The sequence below is a fragment of the Sitophilus oryzae genome, unplaced genomic scaffold, assembly GCF_002938485.1.
Source record: "Sitophilus oryzae breed Bouriz unplaced genomic scaffold, Soryzae_2.0 scaffold_360_pilon_pilon, whole genome shotgun sequence".
NCBI lineage: Eukaryota > Metazoa > Arthropoda > Insecta > Coleoptera > Curculionidae > Sitophilus > Sitophilus oryzae.
The window spans coordinates 773,879-786,719 of record NW_022146930.1 but is presented as its reverse complement, the minus strand read 5'-3'; the positions used below and the strand labels follow the sequence as shown (position 1 = coordinate 786,719).

Sequence of the window (12,841 nt, the reverse complement as noted above, 5' to 3'; positions counted from 1 at the left end):
GTGCCAAGACTTGGATTAGAGTTAATTTTAAGTAATTTTCTCAAAATATAAACTAATATTACAAAAGTAATGATAGCTAGAAAAAATAATAGAAGGTAAAATGATGTGGTATGACAATTACTCTTCTATTAATTTATTTGGTGCATAAATCACTACCTTTCCTATGGAAAATAAAGTAAAATTCTCTATATTATAAATTATAATTTTTAGCCTCCAACTGTGCATCCCATCAACCTGGTCATTGAAGGAAGCAGCATGACCATCTTGTGCATAGCAATGGGCAATCCAATGCCAACAATATCCCTCTACATTTCTGGACGGTTAGTTAGACAGGACACAACGAGACATATGGTGACAGTGATTCATAACGTTACAAGGGACATGGACCAAATATCTTGTTATGCTGACAATGGATATGGTACACCAATGCAAGCTTCAAGAAGAATCACCATTAGTCGTAAGGAAATTTTATTTTTTGTAGAGTACTTATAGGTTATTTTTAATTAAATTAAAATGTTTTTTTTGCTAGACAAACCAACAATTCAGGCCAGTGGAATCACTATGGCGACCATAGGCGATTCGGTAACTCTAGAATGCAAGGTGGAGGCAACTCCGGAACCCAAGATGATCTTCTGGAGGAATCACGAGGACAGAACTCCTGTGATACAAGGCGGAAAGTACGATATCAACATCGTGAATGCTAAAGGCGAAGATGACAAGTACTACATGCACCTCACCATCAAACAAATAACAGGTATTATCACAAAAGCCTCTAAAATATTATCTTTAGATACATATATTCTTGTAGAGGTTGATGTGGGAGAGTACTACTGTCATGCGGAGAATGCTTTCGGTACCGCGACTCAACCAGTGTCAGTGAGAATCAGGAAAATGGCCCCAGTCAGTAATGTTACTCAGTGTTGTCTGGAACAAAACGTTACATCAACTTGCATGGATGCGTGCTCATTCCATCTGGACATTGATGCAGTTATTGATAAACCTGAATGCATTAAGGTAAATTTTAAGAGTGATTTTAACTTAGACTTTATCATTCTCTAGGAAGCATTTTTTATACTACTGTATTTAATAGTAGTACCTAGAGACAGTCTTGAGTGGAACCTCAGATTAAGAATATGAGTACTATGAATAGGGAAACTAAGGGTATTTCAAAAAACATATGCCATCTCTCGTGGGGTGATTCCTCACGTAAAAAGAAGACTTGTTTTTCATATCAACATCAGATGAGAGATGGCACATGTTTTTTGAAACACCCTGTATAAAACGAAGATATTACCCTTGTTTATATATTCTTAAAGTTGGTCAACCTCTCGACAAAATGTGCTGCCTCTGGTGAACAAATCTTGAAGCTTTAAAGGAATGAAGCATGTGATTAGGGGCGGAGTCAAAAATATCGATTATTTGCGGTATTTCCCTCAGAGTAATGTAATAATATAGCTCGGATTTTTGCGAACTATAATAGGGCTCAGCTGATTAAGAAATTTAAACAAAACTATTATTTCATTGTTGATTTTCGATTATTTTTGCTGTTATTTTAAGGATTCTAAACCGTATTTAACAAAGAAATAACAATTTTCAATATGTTGGTACATTAATGCTAATTACTAGTAATTATTAATATTTAAAAAAAGTTATATATGCTTACTTTATTTCGATTTGACCCAGGGCTATAAAATTTTATTTCATTCTTCGATCATTTTATTCTAAATTGAGGTTTTACGAATTTACGATAATTTTTTTTGAAAACAAAACGTTTATACATTCTTGATTAAATTTTTTCTTAATTAAAAATTAAAAATTGGCACTTGTGTCAATAATATTATTTGACATTTAAATAAATATTATGTACTTAACACACCATTTAAATCTTTATTACACGAAATAAATCTTTCTTGGCGTAAAACATGGTCAGAGTCAAGTTTGCTTTAACTTTGTACCATATGAAAAAAAAACCGGCGTCCAGTTGGCAGGGAAATGACGATCGATGACATTTCCCATATAAATTTACATATAAAATGACAGCGATCTTCATTTCATAGCCATCGCTGAAGCCGTTTATTTTCGATCAAGAATTATAAAAACTGAAAATATCATTATGTTTTAACTCACAAAGCCCGTTAAACCATAAAACTTTCTAGGATATTGTTTTATTAGGAGTAAAAATGACACTTTTCGTGGCGAGACTGTACGTTTGACATACAGCTGAAGCACAAAAGTCATTTTTACTCCGAATAGAACATGCTATTTTTTTCAAAAGCCACAAATAATGTTTTAAACAATTTCAAACGTTCCAAATAATATAAAAATATTTAAAACTCATACCTTGTAAGTAATTATCATGATACAAAAAAACAGGTATGATATTGCGCAGGTGGTCACCACGTCACAGGTGATAAACGGCAATATTGGTCGGCAAGCTCCACGCGCCAATTTCAAATTTTCAAACAGATGACACATAATAAATGTGTATAATGTGTCATAACTTTTCAAATGTCCAGCTCGATGATTTTACATAACTTTAGGGGTTATTTAATTCTTCCCTATTTTAGGTCTTTTTTTATTAGTGGCAATTGAACAATACGGATATTTTGTTGTATGGCATATGACGTCACAGGCGATATGCGCAAACTGAACGAAATTGGAGACGCTATCGACCATACCTTGTTTTCAAGTTTTCTTTGTACCATGAGTAATTATATATCGAGAAACTATGGTTACGGCTCGTTGAATTTGAGACTTATGTCATTTTAATAATATATTTTCATACTTTTATGCTTAGGCGTAAAGTGCTTTACTTTTATGCCTAGGCGTTAAAATGACTTTTTTATATTGTCAATCACGTCGCAAAAATTAATACTTTTGTGACGTTTGAAAAAAAAATAATATTTTGAAACTAACTGGTATATTTTTCTGCCACAACAAAGTTATTATACAGTGATAAATGATAAGATCATATTGAAATACGCTACTGGGTAAAAAAAATTGGCTAAATTTTATCAATAATACTCCATTTCAAAAGTTATTTTCCAAAATAATTAATATTTTTTAATAATTGATTGCAATTAATATTATTTGACTAGTTTAATTTGATTAATTAATAAGACTAGATTAATTTCATTTAAAATAAATTTGATCAGATTTTTTTCGTATATTCAACTACCAGAAAAGTAGAAGGAAGATTATAATGTATCTATCACAATATTTAAAAGAACTACTACAATAATTATTAGAAGAAAAACAAAAAGAAAAAAATACCCAAATACCTTCACCTTCTACTCAACTACAAAATAAATGAATATAATCTCTTACAAGAACACTACACAAACTACTTCTTGTATTCTACACTAAACAAATTATCAAACTTATTAATTAATCAAACATAAAGAAAAATTAACCAAATTACCCCTTCACCTACTACTTAACTTCAAAATAAAATATAAAAACACTACTAAATTTCTTCTGGTAGTCTACACTAAACATTATAATCAAACTTAATAAATTAATCTAATTTTACATTACAACTACAAAGAAACAAGAAAATATTTTAAAACTACAAGAAATAAAACTTCGATACGTGCGACCAGTATAATAGATCAAGCGGACAAAGAATATAAAATACTTTAAAATGTGCATTCAGAAAGAAAAAATATCTCGAAAATTATCTAAACAAACATTTTTTTTTCTTATCAGTGAAAAACATCAACCTCGTCGGCCTTGCGGAATTTGTCGGGTATTTACAATGGTCGAATTGTATAATTACCAGCTTTTATAGCATATCTAATAGATAAAAAGTATCTGGTCGATTAGTAACCAATTGGCACAGTCCAAAAATTATCGATTTTTATTTTCTCTGTTTTTATTGGCCGCTTCAAAATTCAGAGTAACAAAAAATATTTTTCTCTAGTAAAAGAACTTGAAATACGCCCCGCCATCTGGTGCTTTACATCCATAAACGTCTTAGGTTGAGCTACTTTAAAAATTCATATACAAGGATATTACCTTTTTTTGCTACACTTGTTTGGCTATTTTGAGCCCTGAAAATATGTGCACCTATTTAAGACTTACCCTGTACATATTTAAGGTTGAAACGATTTTGTGTGCTCTTGATGATTTTACCCATTATTTCTTACTGCTAATGAATTGTTTTTTATAACTTGGTTTAAAGGATTTCGACAAACTGATGAAATGTGGATCAGACGGTTCCGATCATAGAAACTGCTGTGCACAAGCAAATGTACCACGAAAATGTCTGGACTGGTGTAGAGGAGAACCGCTTCTGAACAATCTAGTATGCGTCCTATCTTATACAAAACACATCACAAGTTGCTTCCATGAATTAAGGTAGTATATTAATCAATTTTGCAATAAACCAAAGATTAACGAACATTATTTTTTTCAGAGATAAGTTACCAGGTCCACCACAGAACATCAGAGTGGAATTCATTGATGCTCACTCTGTATACATCCTATGGGATCCTCCACTAAAGAACCCTCATACTGTCGAAATGTACAGAGTGTTCTGGAGACCGGTAGATTCAAAGAACAAATCTAGTCAAAAGGGAGATACCCCCGATACCAAATTAAGGATAAGTGAATTAAAAGGTAAAAAATTAAGTCTTGTACATAATTATTGTTTGGTTTCGTTTTTTGAAGTTGTACATTGAGTTGGTAACTTTTCCAAAAATGTCAATATTGCTTACTTATTAGGATACTGCAAAGGGCGACTAAACACTGCGACCTGTAGGGTTTATTGTGTGGTAAAAGTTACTATGAGTGCTACATATACTAATACTAAAAAAGTGGCGATAAATTTATCAGGGACGTACATATGGGTCATTACTGGAATATTTTTCAAAAAAAAAAAAACATTTGCGCTACTTTGTATAAAAAATAACTATTTTTATATAAGATGTTAAAATTGTATTTTATCGTCGACCGAGAAGATTAATTTTGGGGGTCGATAATGCAATTTTATCGTCGTGTATAAAACAAAATCTTTTTCCAAAGCGAGTTACGTTTTAAAAAATATTCAGAAATGATTATTTCAAGGAATTTATTACGAATAGAAAAAATATTGTGCTGGGTTGGCGTTGGTTTCTATGTAATTTGACAAATAAATAAAGCGGTCTCTTTAGTTGTCAGTTTTGAGCATAGGCAAACAAATAAAAAGAGACCGACAAATCTCATGGTAAAGAGTGGGACCGCGTTCCCATAGCGCAACTCAGAATAACAATTTTGAAACCAATTAGCAGGACCATGGCAGGACGTACGTCTTTATTGCTATCTTTCTTTATTATGTGTAAAACGTATCGTAAGACATTATCGCACATTCTGGCTGGCGGAAAATTTAAATTAGCCATTATTAGTAGTATTCTTTCATTCTGAAACTGAAAATTTTCACTTAAACTGATTTATTCCCTATACCACGTAAAGAGAACGTGGTGTAGGGAATAAATCAGTTCAAGTGAAAATTTGCAGTTTCTTTCAGAACGAAAGAATACTACTATTATAAGGGAAATTATAAAAAAAAGCAAAAATTGTACTGTTTTATAAATATATTTATTTATACATAAAAATAAATAAACTTTTTATAATATAATAACAAAAAATAGCAGTGTTTATTCCACCCACCTACCAATTTTAAATGCAGAAGAAAACTGTTGCAGGAAACGATCGGCCAATTTTTTTAAAGGGCATTAAAAATCTCATTTTCGAAAAAACTGCCCAATTGCAATAACAAAGTGAATATCCAAGCAAAGAAGACTTTACGAGAATCATGATCCTGAACCATTTTCAAGTCCAGTTTTAATCCTAAAACAAAAGTAAAATAGGTATATTAATAAAGTTTCTGGTTACTATAAACCAGCTATAAACTACCTACCCAAAAAATGAAAAAAATTAATTGTATTAATTTGTTATGTTAAGAGAGGTTCGAAATATTTTTTACACTACTACTTCTACTTTTTTCTTAATAAGATGATAAATATAACTATATACTTACTTTTATTTTACCGGGGGTCTTTAACATATCTATCAGAAAAAGGGGGCATCAATACATATAGAAAATAGATGATACTGGCTCCTGCAGCAAATAAAATAACAAATAGTATAACCTAAAATTATAAGTAACAAAATATAAATACCTATATGGAACAAAGGAATTTGTTCCCTATCCATATTCATAAGTCAATAAAATGGAGAGTTTAGAAAAGAAGTAAATCACCAAAAGAAAAATTAACAAACATGACGAATTGTCATGATGTTATCATCTTGGTTGTCATGATGACGAAAACGAAAGGCGATTGTTCTAATTTCTATTTAGAAATTACGTTTTATATGGCTGCTTCTTTCTCTCTTGTTATATTAGAATGAGATAGTGGGCCCAATAGACACAATGCGCAGATCAACGTAAATAGAACGAAATTTTGCGTTCTGAGTTGCGCTACGGGAACGTTGTCCCACTCTTTGCCATTTAATTTGCCAGTCTCTTTTTATTTGTTTGTCTATGGTTTTGAGTCAATATTTTTTAATTCTCTTTCATGTCGATTGCTGATTGAATTGGAGCTAGAAATGGCTCAAATCGAAATAAGTAAATTACCTACAGATATTCAGGCTGAGGCGACAAACGCCATATCCATACTACTTTCATTTAAATGCCGAATAACTTATGAAAAGGAATACAACAATTTTCAAAAATGGAAGCACTTAAAAAACGTGCGAGAAGAAATAAAGTTTTTAACCTATCCTCGCTGTTAAAAAGTATCATTTAATCTACGCTTGCGGTTAAAGTACTATTTTATCTACTATTTTTGATAGATATAAGGCAATTTTAACAGCTGCTTTGGAAAAAAATATCTAGCAGCATTGAATGCTTTTAAACGTTCTTTAATTACTAGATGGTACTACTTATGAAGCGGTGGTCAAAGCTGGCAACAGCAAGGGTACCTCAACTCTAGGAACCTCCATCAAATTCACCATGGGTGAGAAGTCGTTGTACATCACGCCCGCAGCAAGTCAAAGTGAAGAAAGCAGCAATGTGGGTGTTGCGGTAGCTGTGGTGCTTGCTCTGGTTGTTGTAGCTGCACTGGTAGCTGCAGCAGTCTGGTTTATAAGAACCAAGAAAATGTTGGGAGTTAAAGGTTCAGGGGGAATAGCCTTTGAGAATCCTAGTTATTTGAGGGAGGTCAACATGGACCATGTTCAGGTAAGAGTTTTACACCAATAATCTTCATTATCTTTCAAAAATGATTTGCTTTTCCTACTAGTATCATTTTTTTTAGATTTCTAATGGTCAGGAAAGTACTACTAGTTCATTAAACGGTTCAGCAAATGGTAGTATCTCAGTTTCCAGTACATCAGGAGGTCAAGGATGGAAAAATGAACAGCTGCATGTTCCAGCAACTCAGGAAGTAAACCCCACATTGTACGAAGAGCTAAAGTTAGGTTAGTTTATCCTTGATTGTATCGTAAGTAATTGTTATTTATGTAACAATGCAGGCGGAGGGCAAAGTTATGAAAAAAATGGCTATAATGTTTAAACCAAAAAAGATATAAAAATACCGTTTCTATAATATCGAGGGGGAATACATATGACGTATTTTTTGAACCACCCCGACCTACCCCTTAGGCGACAACCCTACTCACTTGAAAATCTTAAATGGCAACACCGTGGCGCCAACAATGGCGTCACTTGTGGCGCCTTTTTGGAAAGCCCATGAAAAATGCTAAACGATTATCATAAAGTTTTTAGGGTGAAATTGAAAAACTGCCCCTTACACGAAAAATTAGGTGGACATTAATGAAAAAAGTGATTTTTTCAGCAAAAGTTACAAATTGGTACCCAGCTAAATGAGGCCAATGAGGTATTTTTCAAACCACCCCGACCCACCCCTAGGTGCCACCCCCTCAATTCTAATCTCATCAATGACATTTTGAAACCATTGCCATTTTGAAGCTAAAAATAAAAAATGTAGGTAGATAATAAAAAAGGCGACACAAAGATGTTTTACTAATCGTTCAGCCTAATTTTGCAATATATCATCTATTTTTTTCTTCTTTCGATTTTCAATCGTTTGCAAATTTGGTGGTATTTTAAACCTTTATTTGATTCGCTTATTTGAAAGAAAAATGGTTTATACTGCGGAAGAAAGAATTCAAATAGTTTTTCTTTACGGTGTTGAAGGTATGTGCTATTTGAGAACGGCCCGTGCTTTCAATGAGAGAAATCCGGGCAAAAACGTAAGTCACGTTTATGTTAGAGATTTGATTCTAAAGTCAGCTCAAGTTGATTCAAGAAACTGGATCGGTCAAAAATAAAAAAAAAGGACGGGGCCCAGGGTACTGAATGAAGAAATGCAGATGGAAGTTATTGGTCAGGTATTGGTCAATCCAGAAGCATCAACACGCCAGTTGGCATTAATCACAGGTATACCTCGAACATCTGTCAGAAGAGTATTGAAAATGCACAAATTCCATCCCTACAAAATGAAGATTCTGTTAGAAACCGGTTAGAAACGGTTAACCAATCGAAGCCTTTAAATTCAACCAATAATATTAATATCGTATCATCGTATCGTCGGACAACGGATGCATGAAAATCAAGCTTATGTGGAAATGCTGAACAATTTGATAGAGCCAGCCATTAAATGAGGTTGAAAATCAAAGAGATTTGGAAGGAAATTTAACTCTTAATGAAGACCTCATACACTTTCAGCAAGATGGAGCCTCTCCACATTATATTCTATTGCTACAAGGCGGTGGTCGGATAGATATTATCCAAGGCAATGGATTGGCAGAAGGGGTCCAATTGAGTAGCCGCCAAGGTCACCTGATCTCACTCCTTTAGACTTTTTCTTGTTTTCTTGGGGTTACACTAAATCCATAGTCTACAAGACAAAACCAGGTTCGTTGCAAGAATTCCGGCACAGGAAAACGGAAGCACGTCAAAGAAGAATTTGAAAATCGTTTGTATTTTTGTATGGAACAAAACGGCTGTCATTTTGAGCAATTGTTAAAATAAATTATCATTTTAAATTTCTTTCTATCTATGTTTTATAGATTTAACAAAGGCCTTTGATAGAGTCCAACTAAAAGACATCATCACCATCTTGGAAAGCAGTAATGTCTCGAAAAAACTCACAGAACTTATCAAGGACTTAAACACAAACACAACAACCCAAATAAGAACAAACTTTACCTTAACGCAGCATCTTCGAACTACAACTGGTATTCGCCAAGGCGACAGTCTCAGCCCTCTGTTATTCAACACAATCATGGATCAAGTAATAAAAACCGTCAAGAATACTGGATTAGGATATCGAATGGGAATGCATATTATGCTATGCCGATGACGCAGTACTTATTGCAGAGTCAGAGGACGACCTCCAAAGAATGCTACAAGCTTTTAACAGACAGGCAGAAAAACTTAACATGCAAATTTCCACAAATAAGACCAAATGCATGACCATTACAAAGGAGCCTCTACGGTGCAAATTGGTAATAAAAAACAAAACTATTGATCAGATAATGTCATTCGAATACCTCGGATGCAAAATTACAAGCTCAGGATTCCTGGAAGAAGAAGTAAGGAAACAAGCCAATAAAGCTGCCGCAATATCAGGACATCTTAAATATCCCATATGGAAAAACAAACATTTGAGTACAGAATGTAAGTCAAGAATATACAAAACCTGCATACGACCAGTGATGACATATGGTGCGGAAACCAGAGCTGAAACATCAGTAACAAAGAGAATCCTACGAACTACTGAAATGAAGACCTTAAGAATGATAACTGGATACACATTGAGGGACAGACAGAGAAATGTAGACATAAGAGAAAAGTGCCAAACAAACGACGTTGTCAGATGGATAAGGCAGAGAAGAAGAGAATGGAACCAGCATGTCAATAGAATGGGCCCCGACAGAATGGCCATAATAATTCGCAACAACGTACCCCATGGCAGAAGACCTACTGGACGACCACCTAAACGTTGGCAAGACAGTTGGCAGTCAACCTCGCAAGAGTTGCTTAGACGAGGAGGAAACCGGAACTAAACAGGCGATACGCCTTCTAAAAGAAGAAGAAGAAGAAATTTCTTTCAAATTGTCACACCTACATTTCTTATCACTACTTACCAGTAATTAAGTTGAAGTCTGTATGACCATCGTTAAGCAATTTCAATTAGCTTTCCAAAGGAGTGTTACAAGTGGGGTATCGCTATCTTGAGATTAGAAGTGAGGGGGTGGTACCTAGGGGTGAGTCGGGGTGGTTTGAAAAATTCCTCATTTGCCTCATTTAGCTGGGTCCCAATTTGTAACTTATGCTGAAAAAATAACTTTTTTCATTAATGTCCACCTAATTTTTCGTGTAGAAACGGTATTTTTTATTTCTTTTGATATCTTTTTTGGTTTAAAATTTATAGCCATTGTAAGTTTTCAGTGGCCCACCCTGTATATTAAATCAGTAAGAAATATGGCTTTTTTAATTCCCTGACAAACTAGTAATTGTTTACCCATTGTTTACGGTCTTTGTTCTAGGTCAAGATGGAGCAGGTTTCAAACGACTAAAGCCCTAGTATGAGGGCGCCAAATCCAAGGCAGGTCAGGAATCAAAGTTTTGAAGCCCAGGCCTTTTTTTGTGATAGCCCTAGAATGGTTCTAGACCTAGAGTGTAGTGCCCCCTGTACACATCACTTTTTTTACACCCCTTATATAAACTTTAGTAAAAGATCTAAAGGACTACAAAAAAAACAAGAAAAAGGAACAAAGAATGAACAAAAAAAAAGGTGAAAAGATAAATATGTGAAAACAGAATGAAAAATGATATTTTTATTTCTGTATAAAAAAATATTAATAATGGTTAGTACCAGGGTATTGTACATATATTATGTTATGTTATTTTATTTGTTGGCAATACCTCAATTATTATTATATTTACCCGATAATAAGTCAACTTAGCTTAATTTAATACAGGGTGTTTAAGAAATTGGGACACATATGGGGGGAAAATATTATTTTTAAGTTTTTCAGAATTTTTAATTCTTGGGAAAAAAAGGGTCAAAATTTAAGTATGTCATATTTCATATACAGAAAAAAAATTAAAACAATGAAAATGAAACTATTTTTTATAAAAAAAAACTTTTTTTAACTATTTTCCCATAATTGTCCATATTTCTTGATCACCCTGTACATGGTGTTCTCGATGTTGGGACACCCTGTACAATTAGTTTTAATGGAATTGTTTTAATTTCTTAAATGTGATTTAATATAGAGAAAATATAACAGTATCAAATACATCATAGTGTGTAAGAAACAAGTTTCATGAATGTAAATCTAATACAAAAAAAAACGGCGTCGGAGTTGGCTTGGAAATGAAGATCGATGTCATTTTGTATGTAAAATTATATGGAATTTAATGTCGTCGGTCGTCATTTCCAAGCTAACTAGACACCGTTTTTTTTTCGATCGTACGTTTTTTTGTGATTTGTTTCTACATACAGTGATGACTTTTTTATTTGTTATAATTAAGTAAAAGGCATTAGAATTGAATTGAATTCAAGGCCTAGAATATGAACTAAAATAAAGGAAATTTTTGTATAAAGTACTCATAGAGCTATTTTTAAGTATTTGTAAAGGTAGTACTCAAATGTTAGACTATTAGAAAAAATCATTGACTGAGTGTTGAGGTAAAAGATTTAGCGAAATAAAAATAAAGAGCTATCATCAGTAAAATATCAACATTGGACTAATATTGAAATTAATAATAAAAAACTTGTATCGAACAAATAAAACAGAATTAAACATAGACATGCGTCGTATTGGTGTACAGTACGACATATTTAATGTGCCTTTATGTCAAATTTCGTTATTATTAAGGAACCTTCTTACTGTTAGACGTAACCTCTTTGTATATAACTTTTTAAACGAACAGAAGTTGTAAGATATATCGAGAAATAAATGGAGTAGAAAATATATAGAATTAAATAAATTATATTCGAGACAACAACACGTGTTTTATTTTTACCTTATTGATTTATCGATTTGTTCACTTATTCACTTACTTGTTCACTTATTCACTTATTTACTTTATTCTTTGGTTTATTGGTATATCGATTTATCGACTTATCGATTTATTGTTTTATCGATTATTGATTTATCGATTTATTGATTTATCGATTTATTGATTTATTGATTTATCGATTATTGATTTATCGATTTATCGATTTACTTATTCACTTGTTCACTTATTTACTTTATTCTTTGGTTTATTGGTATATTGATTTATCGATTTATTGTCTTATCGATTTATTGATTTATCGATTTATTGATTTATTGATTTATCGATTTATTGATTTATCGATTTATTTATTCACTTGTTCACTTATTTACTTTATTCTTTGGTTTATTGGTATATTGATTTAACGATTTACTTATTATTGTTCACTTGTTCACTTATTTACTATATTGTTTGGTTTAATGGTATATTGATTTATCGATTTACTTATTCACTTGTTCACTTATTAACTTTATTTTTGGTTTATTGGTATATCGATTTATCGATTTATTGTTTTATCGATTTATGGATTTATCGATTTATTGATTTATCGATTTACTTATTCACTTATTTACTTTATTCCTTGGTTTATTGGTATATTGATTTATCGATTTATTTTCTTATCGATTTATTGATTTATCGATTTATCGATTTACTTATTCACTTGTTCACTTATTTACTTTATTCTTTGGTTTATTGGTATATTGATTTATCGATTTATTGTCTTATTGATTTATCGATTTATTGATTTATTGATTTATCAATTTA

General features: G+C 32.4%; 1 protein-coding gene across 2 annotated transcripts in view; it reads left to right on the top strand.

The window, feature by feature from the left end:
- LOC115885086 (Ig-like and fibronectin type-III domain-containing protein 1) overlaps positions 1–12,025 on the top strand; it is a gene marked incomplete at its 5' end in the record, with an annotated part of 104,886 nt that extends 92,861 nt beyond the window's left edge. For both annotated transcript variants that reach the window (XM_030903870.1, XM_030903869.1), the window contains 8 exon segments: positions 211–457; positions 530–754; positions 809–1,014; positions 4,184–4,359; positions 4,418–4,620; positions 6,915–7,222; positions 7,299–7,461; positions 10,558–12,025. In XM_030903870.1, coding sequence (XP_030759730.1) covers positions 211–457; positions 530–754; positions 809–1,014; positions 4,184–4,359; positions 4,418–4,620; positions 6,915–7,222; positions 7,299–7,461; positions 10,558–10,595 — 1,566 coding nt within the window. In that variant the 3' untranslated portion in view covers positions 10,596–12,025.
- Between the last annotated feature and the right edge of the window lie 816 nt (positions 12,026–12,841).